The sequence below is a fragment of the Dermacentor andersoni genome, chromosome 7 (assembly GCF_023375885.2).
Source record: "Dermacentor andersoni chromosome 7, qqDerAnde1_hic_scaffold, whole genome shotgun sequence".
NCBI classification, from domain to species: Eukaryota; Metazoa; Arthropoda; class Arachnida; order Ixodida; family Ixodidae; genus Dermacentor; species Dermacentor andersoni.
This window is the reverse complement of record NC_092820.1, coordinates 8,969,320-8,991,795: the sequence shown is the minus strand read 5'-3', so window position 1 is coordinate 8,991,795 and position 22,476 is coordinate 8,969,320. Positions and strand designations below refer to the sequence as shown.

At 43.6% G+C, this 22,476-nt stretch overlaps 1 protein-coding gene and 1 long non-coding RNA gene across 2 annotated transcripts; one reads left to right on the top strand and one right to left on the bottom strand.

The window, feature by feature from the left end:
• Nucleotides 1-2,493: 2,493 nt before the first annotated feature.
• On the top strand, nucleotides 2,494-14,348 carry LOC126535602 (uncharacterized). Its single transcript, XR_007600542.3, has 3 exons — nucleotides 2,494-2,790; nucleotides 3,426-3,488; nucleotides 14,013-14,348. It is a non-coding gene; the product is annotated as an uncharacterized lncRNA (long non-coding RNA).
• Nucleotides 14,349-19,257: 4,909 nt separating this feature from the next.
• On the bottom strand, nucleotides 19,258-20,275 carry LOC126535652 (uncharacterized). Its single transcript, XM_050182455.3, has one exon. It carries the CDS (start codon nucleotides 20,204-20,206, stop codon nucleotides 19,658-19,660), a length of 549 nt encoding a protein of 182 aa, XP_050038412.1. The 5' UTR covers nucleotides 20,207-20,275; the 3' UTR covers nucleotides 19,258-19,657.
• Between the last annotated feature and the right edge of the window lie 2,201 nt (nucleotides 20,276-22,476).

Sequence of the window (22,476 nt, the reverse complement as noted above, 5' to 3'; positions counted from 1 at the left end):
GTTGTCGCTTTCATCTTTGGAATCGCGCAGGAATATAGCATTACTTTGTCTTCTGCACAAAACCATGCATAATGTACGCCCATCTACTTTACCACTCGTTCGTCCCTCCCGCACATCTAGACGTCTGCATAATCATCTCAGTTTCCAACGCATCTTCGGTCACACCAATGCATTCAACTGCTCAGCTTTGCCACGTGCGATTGCACTGTGGAATGGTCTTCCTGATAACATCGCTGACATTAACGACCCATTAACCTTCAAACAAAAATCACTGCATATTTGGCTAGTACTTAGCTAAAAACAAGTATCTGTTTAGTTTTGTAACTTTTAACTTCATTGTTATTTATTTATGTAAGCATTTGTTCTAAGTTTGTTTGCTTTACTGTTTACTGAAAAGCTCACTACTGTTCGTTTACCTTCCATGCTTTTTAACTTTGTTTATTGCGCGTTCTTTGTTTATTATTTTATTCTCGTTTATTATTTGGTTCTCGTTATTCATATTTATGTAACAAAAACTATGTTTTTGCTCCACAATTGTTATCTGCACCGCCCCCCTCACGCAATACTCCTTCTGGAGCCTGTGAGGTATATGAAATGAAATAATAAAATAAAGGACTAGCTACCCATAGGGCCCTTGCATGGCCTCCGAGATTAACCGCGGCGCAACGCGCGCGGTGGTAAATCTTGGAGGCCATGGTCCATGCATAGGGTTTCGCATTAGTATAACTAGAGGGAAATCTGGCGCTGCAATCATTTAACCATCAAGGGAATCGTGTGGGAATGATGGGAAGTACAGGCTACGGATTGGCAATCTGTTGACTGTCGAAGAACTAGTCTACAGAGATTTTTTGGCAGTTTTGGTTTCGCTCCGAGCGCAATTGCTATAACCTGCAGTCGGACAGTGCAGCGCAAAGCTCTCTGACTTTGTTCTGTTGCTCGAAGTGGCGATAGCGCACTGGGCCAGCGGCTGGGACGATGTTTGAGTCGCTGTGTGGTGTCGAAGCCCTGATGAGAAAGCGACGGCATCGTAAGCGTTGAAAGAACATGTTTTGACCGTTTGGACCTTGGTTTGTTAAGTGTGTTAGGTTGGCGCTGTATCGTAAGATGCTTTATGAAACTTCAGAATATTAAAAAGAAGGTAGTGCTGATACAAGACCTAGCTCGTTTAGGAGCTCATTGAAATGCGTGTTTTAGGACTTTGAGAACGCAAACTTACTTGTAGTAAGAAAGGTTGCTGCTTCCTGGTTGTACCCGCCGTGGTTGCTCAGTGGCTATGGTGTTGGACTGCTGAGTACGAGGTCGCGGGATCGAATCCCGGCCGCGGCGGCCGCATTTCGATGGGGGCGAAATGCGAAAACACCCGTGTACTTAGATTGAGGTGCACGTTAAAGAACCCCAGGTGGTCGAAATTTCCGGAGTCCTCCACTACGGCTTGCCTCATAATCAGAAAGTTGATTTCGCACGTTTAACCCCATAATTTATTTATTTTTTCCTGGTTGTAGTCTAGTGTCGCAAAATGGGTAAGTGCAAAGTCACGCCATAACACTTCGGAAGCGCTACGTCAATATAAAATTTAATGAAGCATACTCGTAGGAGGCCACAAGTGCCCTAGCTAGCACTGCAGCAGATGTGCTTACTTGAAGACGTTCAGCAATCGTGACAGCCGACGCAGCCTATCGAAAGAGAGTTCGCCAGTGCCTGTCGTCTGCGAGAAAAGTCTTACGTTTCCAGCGAGCGTAGGAGACGACTCTTCTGGAATTCCTCTCAAGGGCGCAACAATTTCTCACAACATTTTTATTTCCATAAATACTTGATGAGTATGCTTATATAAGTACCTGCATGGTTGTTATTGTTGTTGTAAAAATAAATAAATAATTACTGTTGGCCGCCTAATCGGGAGGAGAATCACAGAAGAATGCATACCCACGAAACACAGAACCTCTTAAAAACTTCTTGAAACGGCTACAAACGGCTATAGACGTCTTGGTCTATGACAAGACTGAAAATAGAATTTCTTCTAAACATAACCTCCGCACTTGGAATATGCTAGTATATATTCTATCTGCGGCAAAACCCGCTACTGGCGTCACTAGAGTGTGTTTTGTTAAACACATTCAGAATGTCTAACTCAAGAACTTTTGTAGATCTTTTTGTCTAAAAGTGCATAAAATGCCAAACGACGTGTTAAAAGTGCGGTTACCGTCGGCCGTCGGCGTTAGCGAATAAAAGACGCCACAGAAAAATCGAACTCGTTGGAAGCAACATAAGTTAATTGGCTTTGATATTAAATAATTTCACATCAGAACTTCAACAATTACGGGGCGCGCACACGACGCCAGGAAGCCATTCCATGCTCGCGCAGCAGGTATACTGATAGCAGCAGGAGCGAAACGCCGGCGTTGCACAGCGGTGTCACAGAGCCACCGCGCTGCGATCACTTCGGTGACACAATCCAAATTTGTCGGACATCTCATTCTGTGCTGGAAACACTGGGAGGCAGGAAGTTTGAAAAAAACGGCCACTGCCGCCCCTAATGTCTCGGTCGTGGGTTCGTTATGCCACTTGTGCGTCATTCTAAGCCGTTCTGTACATTTATACTGGATATTAATTGGAGTCATTTAGCTGTGCTGATTCTGCTTGCCGTGTGTTTTGCATCAGTGCTTCGTGACATCGGCTGTATTACGTGTTTTCGCCGACGGCTTACTACCACAATGGCGTGATCTGCGTTCGCCGCCTTCGTGTCTCGGTGCGTCTTTGTATACGTCGCACGTTCGGACAACACTTTTTCCGGTAAGTGAAATACATTGCACTTCGTTTTTCGTCAACAATGTGAATATATTTAGGTGTTACCCGCGACAATTCTTGATATATGGGCTCATCTGCCCTGCGAGTTTTCGTCATTACTTTTATACGAGGGTTCTTCTTGTGTTTAGTCGTTCAGCACTACCGCGCTCCACGACTTTCGCAACACCAGTCAGAACTTTGCCCTGCTTGTTAGTCTTTGTGGTTGACGTAGCACGAACCAACCGAAAGGAGTGCTTTCGAAGACGACGCGCTGGCTGTAATGCTGAACCAGGCTGAACTCGCCCTATTTTGTGTCCTTTTGTTCTTGCGTGTGCGCGCGTGTGTGTCAGTGACTATGCAGTTTGTAGCGTTCCCACTTTATAGCAAAACAAAAAATATCACTGCTATGTTTACTTCATCTATACAATTCCAAATGAAATCGTCTGCTGATGTACAAATTTCACTTGTGTTCTAAATAAGCAGCAAAACCTTTAACCTAGTAGGTGCTTCATCTGGGAGTGAAAACACGACAGCTTGGCATTTATTAATGAATGACTGTGACTGGGTCACCTTATTTGTAATTGCAAATCTGCCTTTCAACTGACTTGATGCTATCTTATTTTGTTCCGTTCACTCTATAGACGGCTGGACATCCTTCTTGTACCTTGGCGCTAGCTGGATGACGGGACCTCATCATGATCAGTGTAAGCCAATGTACTGTACCCTCTCTGGTCCTCCCAGTGCTTTTTATATGGGTTAAGGCCAGGTAGCGCTTCGTGGTAAAATAGCTAGTTGGTGTCTCACAAACGGGCATTTTTTTTTTTTGCACTGGTCCATTATAAACTGCCACTATTATAACCAATTTCTCAGTGCCAGTGTACATACGCAGTTCTAGTAATAATTAGTTTCCCTAAAGGCTGTTTCACATGCTGCGACTGCAACGACGAAAATCGGTGCTGTCGCACGCGTCGCAATACGATTTTTAGAGGGCTCATTTCACATGATTGCGATTTTAACAATGCGACCGTTGCGACGCCCAGGGTTGCTTACTGCCAGGTTTCGTAGCACACGCTGCATAATTATTTTATTGTAGTGAATAAAACGTTTACACTATAATATTATTGACTTATCTTGATTGGAAGCAAATAATATGTACGTTTACTAATTTCAAAACGTTAGTTAAGATTTGTCGTGGAGTGCGCGACGGCGGTTTCTGTAGTTCAGTGCGACATCGCGCACGTAAACAGCTGTTCGCAGGTGGTTCAGCGATTCTTTATTCCATTGTTCAGCGCTGTGTGTTGTCTTATCTACCTTCTATGACCGTTTCGTTCTGCCTGCGCTACAACAATCTACAAGATGACCTATCGACAAATTCATATAGCTACCCTCACCGCATATGCAGTATTCGAAATTCGGCTGCCACGAAGTTGTCGGGTCAGCCCAACAAGATCCTCGCGCTACACGTGCTCGGCGTCAGCTTCTGGAGAAATGATGCGTGTATATTGCCCGTCATTACGCATATGTGGTGCCTGCTCCTAGCCGTATTCTTACGCCAAATGCAACAAGAAGCACCAACCCGAACGTCCGCGTGTGCCCGTGAACGAAGCCTCAAACGATCTGTGTGATTACGACGTGGAACGAAAATTGTGTTGTGAAATTCAAGCTTAGCGCTAGCCTGGTTCGTCCATCGCCGTGCTTGCGCTGCGAATATATATGTGGGAGCCCTCTCTAAATATTTCTAAAGGCGCAAAAGCCGACGCATCAAATGCTTCGAGCAGTTACCGTCACTTTTGTAGAAACCTGTACGTTGTAACATAGCATTCTAAAAGACACGCTTCTCGTCCACTTTGTTGTCCTGTGTCTCGCACTGGTGGTATACTCGGAACTTCTAACAAGATTTCTGAAGTGAAGGCGCTAAAAAGACGGAGGACAAAGAAGAAACACACACACACAGGGCGCCCTGTGTGTGTGTGTTTCTTCTTTGTCCTCCGTCTTTTTAGCGCCTTCACTTCAGAAATCATGCTTAACCAACACGCCCAACTATCCATCCTAACTTCTAACAAGAAGACCATATCAATACGCGCTATTCATAATGCAGGATCGTAGGCCCACGGCAGGCGCACTTGCCGTAGAATTTTTCAGCTTTGTGCTCAGCCTCGCACGCCGCTCACGGTTAGCCTGTTTTGTGGAAATAAATATTATTATTATATTATTAATGTTATTAGATATTATAGTTTCTTCACTGTTTTTATAGCAATCATCCAGATTTCTTAAGCTAGTCATGCATTTAACCTGTATTATATCAACATTGTTACGACATGCTTATGGGAGTCATTTCAAACTAGATTGCTCAGCAAGAGAAAGTACAAATGCAAGTCTCAATGTTTATTCCAATTTGGTATTCCTAAACAGATTATATTGGCAGAATTTTATGCCTGCTAGCATTTCCTGCAGTTCAATGTTCAGAGCTGGAAAAACTGATTCCTTTTCTTGCTGTCGAAAGGCTGCTTAAATGTCGATAGCAAGCTATAATTATTCATTTCGAAAGTGTTAAGCAATAACTATATGTCTAAGCTTATCCATGCGTTTTTGTTCCACGAACATAATTAAGTTTTCTCTCTCCCGCTCATTGACAGCCATGGAATGAAACCGTTCACTTTCATAAGTATCAGGATGCAAACATCCTGGAGTTTGTCCTGAGCATTTGTCTGCATCCTATACTGTGCATGTTTGTATCAAGTTCTGGTGTTACAATCGCAGTGATCTACACATTGTTATATTGCAAAAAACAAATTTATTTAACTTTGTTTTCAAATCTACTATGTGGCCATGCAGTAACGACTACATTAATAAGCAAAAAAAAAACTGCAGATTCAGTGTACGTGTTGAAATCTGCGAAGTGAAGCGTTTGTCAAGTGGTCAATTAAATCTGTTAAAGTAACTGCAATATATACAATTTGTCTTATTTTCAACAATCCAACATGTGATCTTTTGCAAGGTTTGCTTATGCACCGCATAGGTCACAACCTTAATGTCATGTAATCTTTATGCATTACACTGTTCACAAACCGTACCGAAACGCAAATGGCAGTTAATGTAGATGCACGCTGCGAGACATCAACACAGTGACGTTTGTTGAGCAAGAAATGGTGCGAGGTGTATGCAGATGAACGAATGACGTGCTTATGTACTTATTTATTTACGTACCTCGCAGGCTGCAAGGTTGGAGTATTATGCAAGAGGGAATAAAAAAGTTGTTACAAAAGGAAGAAGGGCACAACATTAAGAAAGAAACCAGCAAAAAAAGCAGTACCAATACATTACACCAACTAGCCCAACGTGTTTTACTGGCACAACATTATACAATACTTAACAAACAATAACAGAAAAAGTTACTGCCCATGCACCCTGTACAGATGGTAAACCAGCGAAGCTGTAATGTGCGGCCCCGGTGTTTATCACTGGGTTAATTCCAATGGTTTATTCACGTCTTTCTATATTATTGGTTATGTCTATGTTTCTTAATGAGGTTATGCACATGTTTGGCTTGGGTTTATCACATTGTTTATTTGGAATGCCACACATCGCACTTTGCAAGATCACCATCATGGAAAGTGCAATGAGTGGTTCATTGTGTTAATCCAGCGGGTCCATCAAAGTCTTTCTGAATTATGTTACGCACTTGTGTTTTGTAATGCGTAAATCATAATGTTTATGACTCAGTTATGCACTGTAGTTACCAAGTGACACACCGGGGCTGCACATTTTATTTAATTAAATACAGGGACACATTTTTGAACCTATTGGGAAGTCGGAGAGAGACTGCTGCACGCGCGCTCTGCTGCTAGAGAGAAACGACGTCACTATCGGTCTAGCCAATGGCCCACCACACCTTTGCTGCGAGATAATAATGACATCATGATCTTGTCTTAACCCCGTCCCCCTCTGTGTCCTTTCCCTGCAATAATACGTAGATAAATGTATGTTTGAAATGCATAAGCATTTCTATGTCTACCCAACAAGAAATTTCTCCATGCAATGGCTCACACCCCCTTAAACAATGGCTTACACCCCCACACTAGGGTTTTTGTGAACGGACCACGAGTGTTTTGCCTAGGCATATACAGCTTCATTGTAAAAAGAATGAACACCTTTCTGCTTGAGACCAAGACAATCATGAGGTGTATTAACAAATGAAAGTTTAGTGAACATGCCAAGTAAATGCTGGTTGACAAGCAATACATCGAATTTACACAAAAAGCAGAAGCAAGATCTGATGCGTGTCCATACAGATCCCAACAGGAAACGCATCCATCTCTGAAAGTGTAACAGAGGCCATGCTGACACAAGATTCTTCCAGTGTATTTGCATCTACAGCATCCATAATTTATCTAGGTAGCCGATCTCCACAGAATGCTAGCTTCTTCTTCTACAATGCACTCTCCACATCTGAGCGTGCATTGCAGAGGAAGAAGCTAGCATTCTGTGCAGATCGGCTGCCTAGAGAAATTACGGAAGCTGTAGATCTAAAAATGCTGGGTTAATCTTGTGAGCACGGCCTCCATTAGAAATGGATGCATTTCCTGTCAGGAAACGCACATGAATTCTTGCTTCTTCTTTTTGTGTATGTTCAGTCTATTGCTTGTCAGCGAACATTTACTCGATGTGTACATTAAACTTTTGGTTGTTAGATCATCTCGGTTTTCCTGTTTGTCCTATGTGTTCTCTGGCGCCATTTGCAGCCAGGCTATTTGTTTTTTTTTTATAGACTGCAACAAGTCACTTTAATGGCCCTCGTGATACCTTATAAAATGTTTTATTTGGCCAATGTAGCAAGAATGTACAGTGTGAAGCAGTAAGAACAGGGTACGCTAACTTCTAATTAAAAGGTTTATTGTGAAAATGCAGTGATCTATAAAGGTTACCACAAAGTAGTACAGCAATAAAACCTGATAAAGACTAGTGCTTGATGAAACGAAACATAAAAGCAGGGAAGGGAGAAAAAAAAAATTATATATATATATATATATATATATATATATATATATATATATATATATATATTTTCTATATATATATTTTTTTCTATATATATTTCTATATATATATATATATATATATATATATATATATATATATATATATATATATACAAGTCCAGGGAAAAAAAAACATTGTGATCACCAAGTGTGCATGTGGCTACCTTCCAGGAAACTCATTTTTTTCCCAATGGCATGGAACTGGAAGAATGTGCTTGCATCAGCAAGCTGTCAGTCTGTCTATTGGAATAACAACAGTATTTCTCGAAAGGTGCTGGCATGCAGGATTGGCAATTGTAATGATTTTTTCCTGCACTTGGAATTTTTCTCTATTTTCTTTCTGTAGCATTTTTATTTGTTTGGCTGCATCAAGCACCAATTTTTATCTATCCTTCAAAGATGTCTTTCTTTTTCTGGGGAAAACTCAGGGAAGGCAGGAGACGGAAATTCAAGAGGATGAGCAACATGAGAACAAGGTGAAAGTAGGAGCCAACGTTTCCACTAGTGGACCTTGAAGAAGACAAGTCCACTTGTCGAAACGTTGGCTCCTGCTTTCACCTTGTTCTCGTTTTGCTCATCGTCCTATTTTTTCTGGTAATTTATATAACTCGCCACATTTTTATAAATGAACCTCAGTTGAAAGTTAGTCCTCATCCATATCTAGTGTCATCCTGTTGATACTGCTTCATGCTATGCACTCTTGCAACATTTGTGTGTGTGTGTGTGTGTGTGTGTGTGTGTGTGTGTGTGTGTGTGTGTGTGTGTGTGTGTGTGTGTGTGTGTGTGTGTGTGTGTGTGTGTGTGTGTGTGTGTGTGTGTGTGTGTGTGTGTGTGTGTGTGTGTGTGTGTGTGTGTGTGTGTGTGTGTGTGTGTGCACACGCGTGGATTTGGATGTGAGATCGGGCCCTTGGGCAGAGGTATCATTCTTCTCCTGTGCAGCCTTATGAATTCGTTAACTATAGTGCAACAGAAATACGGTGGACAAGAACGAAGTGAACACACAGAGCACTTCGTTCTTGTGTGTTGTCTATCTGTTGCACTTTAGTTAATAAGGAATACACACAAACTCATCTAGTTTTCAGTTATTATGTCGGGCTTATAAGCCCACTTGTGTGATGGGCAGGCCCAGACAGTTTCTGGTGAATCCATGCAGGGTGTTGTGCAGGGTGTAATCTGCACTACAAGTGCTGCTTTGATTGCTTTCAGTTCAGCTTTTCTAGGTGTAGGATGACCTGTAATGGTACTCACTTATATGGGGTTTAGTTTTATGTAGTGTCATACTACTGTTACACTGCTATTGCCATGCCATATGTGCCTTATGTTTGCTTGCATCTTCATGATTAGCAACCTCCTCTGTGTGTTTGGCAGTTGCATATAGTCTCCTGGCCTAATTGTTTGCCCCCATATTCCACAGTATGGGCCTGTTGTGTTTCAAGTTCAGGTACTCCTGAGGTTGTGTTTCTGAAGGGAGGGGTAGTCGTCTGCATCTCATATGCTAGCTGGCATAGTATCTTGGGACGAGGTTCTGAGCTCTTGAGACAAAGAATTTGTGCTGCAGGCTGCAACTCTACTCTGTCTAGGTGCTTGTTCGTTAGCTCTTTGTCATAGAGGTCTTCAAGCATGGTAAAGTTGGAAAGACCTGTTATTACTACCCGATGCCTGTATTCGATGAGTTGTCTTTTTTGTGTGCTGCTGGTAATTCATACCGTACCATACCTTGGACACAAGCACAGCATCTGCGATTTTCTATAGTATCCACTCGTCCACCCCCATTATTTTGAGATTATTCTTTTCACCAGGTGTGGAAGTTGCGTCCAGGCATTGCATAATTGTTTTACCCACATGCTGGCTCTGCCGTCATGGCCTTACACTAGCTGAGGATTTGTGGATGTTGACTTGCGGGCATATTTGTCCAGCTATGTGGATCACAATGTGCAATCTGTGGTAGTTCTTGATTCTAGTCTTTCTTTTTTTCCGACGTCGATATGAGCTGACTTATCAGAAAGCAAGAGGCCAGACTGGCCAAGAAAGTCTGCAGTGTTGTCGAGGGCTCGTTGCATCATTCTTGATTTCTGTATAAGATAGCTTTCCCATAGACCATAGGCTGTAGTGTTTCTTGTAGTATGCCCGTGTTGTTGGTGTGTGTGGGCCAAGTGTACCTCCAACTCTCACCTGGAACTTTCTGTCTTTCAGAAAGTTCCTGTTTAAGTGCTCTACCAGAAATGTTTTTGCTCATAGTTCCTCTTATTAGAGTACCATGAGGTACTGATGTTAAAAGCCTCTTCACTCTCTTCATTCTTTCATAAGCGGTATTACACAATGTCCTGCAATAAAGTTTCTGCTGCTTATGGCCCACTCATACCTGCCAGAAGGGACAACTCTTGAAAAAGGTTTTCTTTGTGCTATGTGTGCGCCGTAGTATGAGCATTCATGCCTTGACATTTATACATCTGTAGAACCAGCTTCCTGACCGAGTACTTGCTATACCTGATCATGCTTATTTGTGCAGTGCTGTTGAACAATATATATTGATGCAATGAATATTTACACACTCGAATTATCATGAAAGATGGTTGTTTTACAATTCTGCCCTTTGCTTTCTGTTGGTGTTAGATTTTGCATAAGCATGCCCCCCTATGCAATAGTATTTTGAAGTGTAAGGGTTCAATAAAAGGTGATGAACTAAATCTAAGTGCAAGAGCTTTTTTTTTCACCTATGACTCCCATGGCTGGCAAATCAACCTTTTGCCTTGTGTTAGCAGCAGAATGCTATAGCCACAGTGGCAGGTGAACAAATTGAAGAACAATATTTCTGTCTATATTTTTTTTCTTGCCTGTATGTAAGCAAAGTTTGGAATAAGTTTGTCATTGCAAAAAAGCCCAGTTTGTGGTCTTTTATTGAATAAACCACATATTGTGTATAGTTGAAATGCAGAAATTTGTTCTAAAATCCTTGGGTGATATATGTTCTTGCAAGTAGCATGGTATTTCATTACTTATAAAGATATATGGGTTTACACACTAATACATGTGGCCACAAACTTATTAGAAACTTACTAGAAACATGTAAGGCATGAATGTTTCTGCACACTTGATCAGCTGTGAATGTGCAAGAACTGCTTGTACTGGCTGACTTCACTGCACAGTTTTGATTTACTTTTCTTCAGCGTTTCGTTTTATACTGATTTATCCCCACAAGAACCGGCCGTTTGCCTGCTTTTCGTATCGTTGCACGAGTTCTACATAATTGTGCAGGAGGGTACGTTGTCACTGTGCCACTATAGCAAGCAATATACTTAATCTACTAACTGTACAGTTAATTACCTTGCAGAGCAAGTGTTCATACAGATGCAGTAAGGAAACAAAGTCCGCAACATAGTCGATGTTTATTGGTTTCTGTGCAAGAAAAAAAAAATTATCCAGAGAAGAGGTGCAACTTAACCTGCATGTAATGTTTTATTCAAGCCACGGATTTATTGCTATCGTAGCAAATTCATTACGATAGCCTACACATTCGCTCTGTCAAATTTAATAAGAGGCAAGATAAGCTTTCAAGATGCATCGGGAAATTCATGCTTGAAAACCGACAAGAAAATGCAACTGAATGGTACCGCGCTCAACGCAACGTTGAAAATTCGGGTACTTTGCTGTCTTGTCATTTGCCCTTGCCGAGGTTGAAATAATTCAAGCTGCTCCGTAAGCACGATTTTTGCATGCAAGCAAATTGTGACGACCTCGTCGTCTGCTGGGGATCGAACACCTCCTAGCACTGACAACTCGCAAAGGCGTACGAAGCAAACGTGAAAATGCACTTCACTTGCTGTGTAGCGTGTCAAAAAACGCATAGAAATCGGAGAATGCAATCTGCGGTACAAGTTTTTTATTCTCCCTTCGCGTACGTACCGAATTCGGCGATCCACGTCTCCGCGCATTCCACTTGTCTTGCGGGACGCCATTTTCCAATACAAACCGGCGAAATAACTCCGTTGACAGCTCTCCGCGCAATTTCGACGGAAAATCGCAGCGATCGGTGCGACGGTGCGACTGGGCGACCAACTCCTCAATTTTAGAACAAATTTCTGCATTTCAACTATACACAATATGTGGTTTATTCAATAAAAGACCACAAACTGGGCTTTTTTGCAATGACAAACTTATTCCAAACTTTGCTTACATGCAGGCAAGAAAAAAAAATATAGACAGAAATATTGTTCTTCAATTTGTTCACCTGCCACTGTGGCTATAGCATTCTGCTGCTAACACAAGGCAAGGGGTGATTTTCGGCTGCGACTGGGTTGGTCGCAGCCGAAAATCGGGGGGTCGGCACTGCGACTGCGATTTTCATCGCAAACGACGGAAATCGCACTTCGGTGCGACGAAAATCGCATCATGTGAAACAGGCTTAAGCCTTACAAAATGTACCTGTAGGTAGTCATTGCTATGTAAGAACTCAAAAATTAAGTCTGCCGTGTCATACAAGTATACCATACATAAGTAAAAATTTGCTACAACAGTGTACATTACACCTTGCTTCCCTAATGCACAAATGTATTCAAGCCAGTATTTGATTAGTTTGGTGTTCTAAATGTTTTCTGTGTGATTTAGTTTCTTTACGGGAATTTACTGTACAGCATCAGCAAGTAGTCTAATTTAAGATTTATGTGTGCTGTAAAAGGTGTGCTTTGCCGCTAGAATTGATAAAACATGGGCCGAGGCTTCCATACAAGGACAAACTTCAATTTCGCTCTACCACTATCAGCACTTGGCTGGCGCTTGCAAAATGAATCACATCAGGTAGCTTGTGCCAGACTGTTTTTAACCTTATTGTGAGGAGATCACAAAGTGATGTGTGGAGGCGCCTGCGTCTGAGATGTATATTGCGCTGCAACATATGTGCATGTAGAACAGGCATGATGCTGAGGGTTCCAGCAGTTTGCTGTGGTGCTTTTAAAATTTTTTCATAACTGCAATTTTACCTGTGCTGTTTTTTATCACCTATTTCAATAATATCATTGGAGGTGTTATCAGAATTTAGCAATCTATTTGCCCTAGCCCATTAGCCTGCCACATTTGCCTTTTCACTAGGTGGGAAATTATTCAGCATGGACCATTACTTGAATACACCTTTTTGTGTGCAGTGGCTTCTCAATTGCGAGTCAACATAGATTCTCGGAACCTATATGAATAGCTTTGCACTTTCTTGCGCAAACAGCATGTTAACACTTCCAAGACAGTGGGCAATGTTATCGTTTGATCACATCATAAGATATTTTCAATTTTGTATGACGCATCATCCAAGGTGTTGCATCATTTGTGTGAGGTATTGCCCTAATCCAATTAGGGTCACATGAAAATATATCAACAAAAGTGATTGATCCAGCTAGGAGTGTTGCTTTGGAACAATACTTTATCACCAGTCCTCCTTTGCACGCTACCTGCTTACTGTGTACTGTGTCATGTTTAAGTTTGAAAGAAAGGCAACAGCTAGGCAGCGCAAAATGCCAAACTTACTTTTAGTTCAACAACTTAAAACACTATTTAACTTTTTAATTAAGTTAGTACATCATTTACCTGCAGGGTGAATTACTGTTTTAAACTGATTATATTTTGCAGGAAGCTTCTCAGAATTGTGTGACAGGTTGATAAGTGGCTGTTTAGCCATAAAACACCATAAAATGATTTAAAGGCTGACTCTGCTATGCAACTTAATGACTATATGCCAGGAACAAGGTCTCCGAGTTGTGGCGCTGGCTGACACTCCCAGGGTTCTACTAGAACACATAAATACCCAAGAAAGTGGATGGGAAAACGACGCCGCTGTAGCTCAATTGGTAGAGCATCGCAATGCGAAGGTTGTGAGTTCGGTTCCCACCTGCGGCAAGGTGTGTTTTCATCCACTTTAGTTTTCATTAATTTATCGTTTCTTTATTTCATTTATTAAGCACAAGTAATTTCACCTATGTTGTCCTTGGTGTCAGTGTTTGTTGGCTTCTTATGATAGAAAATATACTAGTCATTTTAAACATCATCGCATACATACCTTAAGATACCCGTAATTTAAGAGAAAGGAGTGCTTAAATTTATTTTCATTGTGAGCCAAACTTTTTTACTTAGCACATATTACTAATTGAAGTTCCTATTTCAATATTCCCATTTCCTCCCTCACCTTTTTTTCCCTCTTCTGTGCAGGTATTGCTTGCCTATGTCTACAAGAACCGTCACACGTGGCCTGTGACAGCAAGCTTTTGTGGGCAGCAAGTGCTCTCCTACGAAGGCTGGCCTACTCTGGCAGCGGCGGCAATCATCTTCAAGATTTATCCATGATCACCTTTGCTGCTATTTCTCACTCTTGTTAATTACACTTCCTGCATCTTTTCTAATTTATTAGGTAATAAAGTATGAGTATGTGACATGGTGTGAAGTTGATGTCTTGCTGCATTTTCGCGTGCAATCATCTTTTATGCATGAAAAGCTCATCATACAGTTTATGAAAAAAAATAACAGCATATTATGATTTATCTTTCAGTTCTGGTGACATGCAATGGGATTCACTAATGGATGGTATGCCGAAGAACGGGCCATTATTTCTGCGTGATGCTGTGCAAGCATGTGGCATTACTTACAAGAGGCACCACCCACAAAGTAAGTTACAATTTACTTTTAAATGAAGCATGGACATCAGAAAAAATACATTTATATTGCTAGTTAGAGTGGTTCGCAGAGTGTTTTTCCAGATGTGTACTATCCATTATTTTTTAACTCATTGCAGCACAGTGTTCTGTTTCGTATACTGGTGTAAGGCTATTGTGCCCCCTGTAGCTGAAACCAGGATGTAATTTTTTGCTGAACTGCAGCATCACTGACAAAATTTTTCTTTGCTAGAAGCTATTTCAATTTGGTGGAGACCCAGCAGGGCGAAGTTTTTTCAATAATGACGTGTTTCACGCAGAGATGTTCTTGTTTAGGTCAATGGGTGAACATCGGAATGATATCAGCATACAATACAGATCTTGTTTTATTTGCAAAATAATTCTGACAGGCGGCATTCAATCGATTGGTCTAATTAAAAAGCACTAATTGACCAATGAGACTGTACTACACCATTCCCATGGTTCACATCTGGAAAAACTACCTGCGCATCACTATCCGACAACATACACTTTTTTTCTGATGTCCATGCCTCGTTTAAAATAAATTGTAACTGTAGGCAAACGTCGTGCTACTGTAACAGCTGCCGCAAAAATTTGAGGGAATGTCTAATAAAAGTCTTCAGTTGTTCTTGTCAAGCTGTCCATTAGCCGACTTTTAGCGTAACGTTAGCAGGGCTTACTGAAGTACTTCTAGAAGTCCATGGCTACAAAATGTCTTGATTAAGACAGCTACTAGGCTTTTGAATTAGCCGTTCAAGACATCTTTTAGACATCAAATAGCTGCTTGCGTGTTTCGTGGGTACCCTGGTGTGCCCTAGTGGAAAACCATAGTAAACCGTGCTCCAATCTCAAAGTCATACCAAGTTTATGTAACGTGTTGTGCGTTATATAAGACATTGCAGAAATAAAATTAGATTTTACGCAATAATATTTTAGTATAGCTTAGTTTACTGCACTGCATGCAAATACCACTAGTCTAAAGGTCGAAGTCAATCCGAAGCCTGTACTTCCCATCATTCCCATGTAGGTTGAGGCAACGCTCATGGAAGCCCCCGTAGACACTAGTGCCACATTTCCCACTAGGATATTTATTTAGAAACTCTATGGGCCCATGCATTTATGGTGTGCTGGAATAGGGTAGTGTGTCGTCCGGAGGCGAAAACGTGGTTCTTTTTGCGATGACGGCCGGGAGTGCTGCAGCACGCCGGTCTACTGCAGCGGCACCTGTCGCTGCAGGTTGGAGTCATTGCTGGCAAGAGGGAAAGTAATGGTGCAACACAGGGCCTCCGGGATTGGCAATTATGGTGGTCGCGGAGGTCATGCATGTACGTGCACATGTACGTACGGAGCGCGCTGATTGCGTGTTGCGCTTTTTCTTGCCGCGTTTGCACATTCTTTATGTGCACGGGAAGCGCTGCATTTCTAAATATCTGTGCATGTGTATGTACGTGGGCATTTGTTTGTTTGTTTTCTTCAGTGAAACATGGCAACCGCCTTTCTGGTTGATGCAACGTATGAAAGGAATCCCATGCAACCCACCAGACACTGTGCAGGTGTTCCTTCCGGGCTTCTTATCGTCGTATGTTTCGAAATACTAAAAACATATGTGTGCTTACCGAAGGGAACGAGTAGAATAGTGTTTGTGTCTTCTGCAACCAAAACGCTGAGCCCTTGGCTGAGCAGACGATGCAGACTGCCTGATCTGTGGACGGAAACGTGCAAGCGTGAACGGCGTTATTGATGTATCTTAACAGTTTGTATTATTTATTTATAGCAAATTGTTGACCAGAGACGCCGTGAAGTCAAGTATTTATTCGGACAGCAACATGAATAAAACAGCAACGATTCAGTGGCTTCGCCTTATAAAGGGAGCATGGGTGCAGCCGAGGCATGCGATTGGCTAGCGATACAATAGCACATGTGAACAATGACCGCGTGCATCAGATACGCTGCGCACAGTGACAAGAGAATCCGCTTGATAAACGTTGCACAGATACACTCCCCCTCCAACAAGATCAGAATCTGTCATACGTCAGACGATCCGGCTTCCGCTTATCACGCGCGCTGAGCCTGGGTAGCACAGGTGAACCGGCTTCGTTCTGTTCTGACGTTGATGCACTTTGGGCTCCATGTGAGAGTGGGCCACCATCACTCCGATCCAACACTGGCCGGTTTAGGGCGGGTGCAAGGTCACTTTCATTTTCAAGCAGTTTATTTATTTATTTATTTATTTATTTATTACAGAACCCACAGCGCCAGTGTGGCATTACAGTGGGGGGGGGGGGGGGGGTCAAATAGTTTACACAACAAACAGTACAAGTCATTTCATAATAAATGCAAAATTATTTACGTCACAACATATACACCCTGTGAAACACAACTTCAGAATATGTTATCTTAAAGAAGAAAAACAAAAATACATCGTCAGACAGCATTGGTCCTTAGAGCACAACTTCATTCATCAAAAGAACATGTTATAACAAGGAAGAAAAAAATGCATCATTAGACAGAATTGTTACAGAGCCCTGCGGTAACCTGTTCCAGTTCGAAATCGTCCTGGGGAAAAAAGACATTCTTAGCATTTCGGTTTTGCATTTTATTTCTCATACCTTATTCACATGATCTAGACGTGAAGATACATAATCAGGCCTAAGTATGTACTTATCGCGTTCAATACCAGTTCTAGAATGAAATATGTTATGAAATAGTTCACTTGAATGAAAGTATGAATGAAATAGTTCACTTGCATGTGGCAAGGGTACATCATTTTCTTTCACAACACTACCAGGCTTTACACAAGAATGTCGCAAATGGTCCGCGTGCACAAACCGCGTCTGTCCATCCACAACCACAAGGTATGTCATTGCCAATTTCACATCAACAATTTCGCCTCGACGCCATTTCACCTGTTCCCCACGTACTGAACGCAAAAACACTCTATCCCCAACAGAAAATACTCTGGTTGAACTCCTCCTCTTGTTTGCACTACGTACATTACTCTCAGATTTGGCATTTATTGCATCCTGCAGATCTGGTTTCAATAACGACAACCTTGTGCGCAACTTCCTCCTCACAAAGAGTTCAGCTGGTGTTTAGCCGGTGAATGTATGCGGCGTCGTTCTATAAGCGAACAGAAAATTATCAATTCTGTGCTGCAGTGACCTGGAACTTTTATTCCTCTGGTCTTCCAGCAATTGCTTCAACAGCGACTGCTTTACTGTTTGAACCGCACGTTCGGCCGAACCGTTGGACTGAGGATGATATGGTGGAGTAAGCGTGTGCGTAACCCCGTTTGACAATAGGAAGTCCTCAAACTCTTTTGCACGAAACAGCGGCCCGTTATCAGTGACTACCTCTTTCGGTAGGCCACGACTTGCGAACAACGAGCGCACTGTTTCGATCGTGCATTTCGCGGTCGTTGACGTCATGCCTCTTATTTCCAACCATTTGGAATAGGAATCTACAGCTGAAAGGAACATCTTTCTTTCTTTTTCAGCAAAGTCTAGATGTATCCTCTCCCAACTGTTTGTGCACCACTTCCGAGATGAAAGCGGCGCTAGTGGCACCACAGATTTTGTGCTTTGACAAATTTCACACTGCTTTGCAGTTTGTTCCTAGCAGTTGTCTATCTTTGGCCACCAAACCATTGACCCTGCAAGAGCTTTCATCTTTGTAATGCCAATGTGTTGCTCATGAAACAAACACCTAACTTCACTTTGAAACGAATGGGGTATCACGACTCTCTTCCACACCACACAACCACAATCCACTGAAAGTTCAAATCGTCTCACGAAGAAAGGTTGATAATGAGCGTCCACTGCACGCGGCCATCCGTGCCATACCATTTCACGAACAGCGCTGAGAACTGGATCTTTCACAGTTTCACGCTCGATATCTTTCGCAGTTATGGGGAGTTTATTGACAGGCGAAAAATAAAAGATTTCTTCTGCCTCGTCACCGGCCTCCGGCAGTGGAAGGCGTGATAATTCACCTGCATTGGCTATCTTTGTTCCTGGTCTGTGCAAAATACGGAAGCTGACGTTAGCAAGAAAAATTCCCCAGCGGTGCACACGAGCTGCAGCTACTGCATTTGTGTGGTGCTTAGCCTCAAATATGAAGGTTAGCGACTGGTGATCAGTGATCACACTGAAAGTACGCCCGTACAGATATTTATGAAATTTCTTCACTCCAAAAACAACTGCAAGCGCTTCTTTTTCCACTTGCGCGTAGTTACGCTCAGCAGGCGTCATAGTCCGCGATGCAAACGCGATCGGTCGCTCTACGCCCTCAACCACGTGCGACAGCACTGCGCCTGAGCCGTAAGCAGAACCGTCACATGTCAGCTGTATTTCCTTCGTTACATCATACAGTTCCAAGACCATGTCTTCACTGATCAAATTCTTACAGCGACTGAAACATGCGTCACACTGGCTCGACCATTTCCATGTTCTGCCCTTGCGCAACAGTTGGTGGAGAGGTTCTAGCACATTTGCTAGGTCAGGCAAAAATTTAGCGTAGTAGTTTACTAGGCCCAAAAATACCTTTAGCTGAGTCACATTACTTGGTTTTGGCGCTTCTCGAATCGCCTTTACTTTTTCCGCTGCTGGGTGTACGCCATGCCTGTCAAGCTCGTGCCCCAAGTAACAAACATTTTCTTGGAAAAATTTGCATTTCCCCGCGTTTACACGAATGCCGTGCTTAGTAAGCGCTTGTAGCACTAGCTGGGGACGGTGATAGCACTCTGTCAGGTTTTTACCTGCTGTTAACACATCGTCCAGGTAACAGGCTGTCCCAGGTATGTTTTGTAAAACCTGGTCCATCACGGCCTGAAACATTGCGGGTGCGCTTGCCACTCCGTACGGCAATCGCCGGAACCTGAAAAGTCCCATGTGCGTATTCACCGTGAGCAGTTGCTGTGCCTGCTCATCCAGCTCAGGCTGTAGGTAAGCCTTCGACAAATCTAGTACGGTGAACACGGTCCCTCCAACCAGTGGCGCGAATATGTCCTCTGGCAGAGGCAGTGGATAGTGGTCAAGTTCAATATCCCGATTGACCGTGACTCTGTAATCCCCACATATCCTAATTTCTTTTCCTGTTTTTTTTTTGGCGCGATAACTAGCGGTGTAGCCCAATCACTGTGCCTGACTCTGTACACCTGTTTCAACTTCTTTTCAGCTTCCGCTGCTACCATCTGCCTGCCCTCCTGTACGTTTCTCGGGTGTCTTTCTGGGCCGTTTCCAAGGCGGTGGAAATTTTGCATACTCGCTCCCAGGTGACTTCGTCGTCTGACAGGGCAAGAAGACGGCATCGAATCGAATCCGTCCTGATTCCAGCAATCAGTCGATCCCGGAGCGCTTCTTCCAAAAAGCTTCCAAACGAGCACGTTGCAGCCAGTCTTTTCAGCTCGACGATGAACTGTTTTGGGCTTTCGTCCGGCTCTTGCTTTCGCTGGTAAAAGTGATACCGTTCGGTAACCACTGATCGTTTTGGAGCATAGTGCTTTCGGAGAGCTTCTGTAGCTTCTTCGTGCTTGACTTCCGTTGGTTTCTTCGGCGGCAGCAGGCTACGCAGAGTCACGTAAGCCTTTTCACCCAGGATTGTTAAGAAGACTTGCAACTTCTTACTTGCGTCTATTCCATTGGTGGTTGCATAAAGGTCGAACCTTTCCAGGTAGACTTCGATATTGCCAGAGTCTGGGCAGAACTCGGCCAAACATCCCAGGGTGGTGGTCATCACTGATGTCCTCGCTTGCCGTGGCGTCGTTGCCGTTTCCTAAGGCTTGGTCATTGCCTCTGCCCGAACGGTCCCATCCTCGTCGCCACGTTCACCAGAGACGCCGTGAAGTCAAGTATTTATTCGGACAGCAACATGAATAAAACAGACAGCAACGATTCAGTGGCTTCGCCTCATAAAGGGAGCATGGGTGTAGCCGAGGCATGCGATTGGCTAACGATACAAAACCACATGTGAACAATGACCGCGTGCATCAGATACGCGGCGCACAGTGACAAGAGAATACGCTTGTTAAACGTTGCACAGATACAACAGAAATTATAAGAATTTCAGTTGTGTTTTGAGAGCGTTTTAGTTTATAAATGAAGAAAGTTTTGCACATGTTTAAATTTCGCGCGCTAGGCACGCCGATTGATCGCAACGCCCTGTGTTGCGTACTCCAGGGTAGCGTGTCGTACTGCCGTCGAGAAGTAGCGGCGCCTGCCTATCAAAGCTAGACCGACGTTACTTACTGGGTAGCGTGGCGTTGTCGGCGGGCTGCAGGCATCCGGTAGACCATGGCGACCAAGCAAGGGCGAGACGATTTTCTAGTACGAAACTTGCACGGTTTGTTCAAACGTGGATGAAAGAAAATGCGAAGAGCATGAAGTGATTAAAAGTACAATTCGGAGCCCCTTAAATAGGCTCTCTACAATCGTGGGCGGGATCTTGCTTCCATCGATGTCACGTGACCGGAACAGAAAGAGGGCCCCTCCTCATCTGGTTATACCGAGCCTGCTGAAAGGAAGAAGTCGTCCCGCCTCCTGGAATTGTAGGCGCCTGTCCGCCTCTTCTGCGCGTTGCGGGTTCGTGGAAGTTCTCTTCTAGGTCCAATTCGAGGAAAAGCCCCCTCTACACTCGCACACAAACACACACAAAACAGGCCTGTAAACTGCGGGGCTTCCGGCAGACAGGTAGACACTCGGAACGGTCATGGCGAATTAGAAAGTCACGCTTCATTTCGACGAGGTCTGGTAAAAGGTCGGGTGAGAGAAAGTTCTTTGTGCGCGAGGTGCGGGACGCCAACCATCGCAGCAGAAGTCACGCTTCATTTTGACGAAGATGGTCGGATGAAATTCCTTTCGCCACGTGGTGCCAGACGCCAACCTTAACAGCATCTCCGGCGGGGGAGGAAGATCCCGACGTGTAGGGGCCAGCAGCCGCTGTACGAGGGATCGGCGTTTCGGTAGCAGAATTCTTAGAGGTGACAAACCCTTAGTTCGTAGCACGTAGATTCCTGAGAGTGATCATCAGTCCTCGTGGCGCTCTTGTGACTTTTCTCCCTGGTCCGGTCCGGTGAAATTGGTCTTGCAAGCAGGTCTCGCAACTTTTCGTCTCCTGCGTGGGCAAGCAATCACCCCAGAACAGTGCTGGACCCACGACCACAAAGCAGCGAGCACAAGGCCACCCTCCTCTAAGACACACCCGGCTTTTAAATAAAAGAAAACTCGCTACAACTTTCCCATTCCCTACGCGCGTCCTCCCCCTCTGAACACTAAAAACAGTCATTTCTCGAAAGCGTTAAGACGTGGTTATTAGAATCAGCTAACAATCGGCTTCACTTCGCAAAACGTATGAACGAACGTAAAAATGCCACGGAAACCCGGATGAGCACGAGGCTTTCGTTACTCTAGGGGCAACGACTCAAACCGTCGGCATTGCCGTTAAGCTTACCCTTCTTGTAGCGAATATTGAAGGTGTACTGTTGAAGAGCCAAGCTCCAGCGCAAAAGACGACCGTTTTTCGTAGACATGGACTGCAGCCATGTGAGGGGACAGTGGCCAGTCTCTATGGTGAACCTTGAACCAGCGATATAGCAAGCTAGCTTCTGCACCGCCCATACTACGCAGCCACACTTTTTCTGATACACTGTATGCTTCCTCACGAACTGAAAGCTTTCTACTCGCGTACAGTATAGGGTGTTCGTTCTCGTCATCTCTCTTTTGACAGAGCACCACCCCCATACCCCTGTCACAGGTATCACACTGAAGAATGAATGGCTTAGAGTAGTCGGGCGCGTTCAACACTGGCTGACTCGATAATGCTTTCTTCAGCATACGAAAAGCCTTTTCTTTTGCGTCATCCCACTTTACCGTTTGTGGTTCTGTTTTTCTAAGAGCATCCGTTAAAGGACTTGCAATCTCGGAATACCGCGGGTTATATCTTTGGTAATAACCCGCCAAGCCAAGGAATGATCTGATGTCCCGCGTGGTGCGTGGTTGCGGGAAGTT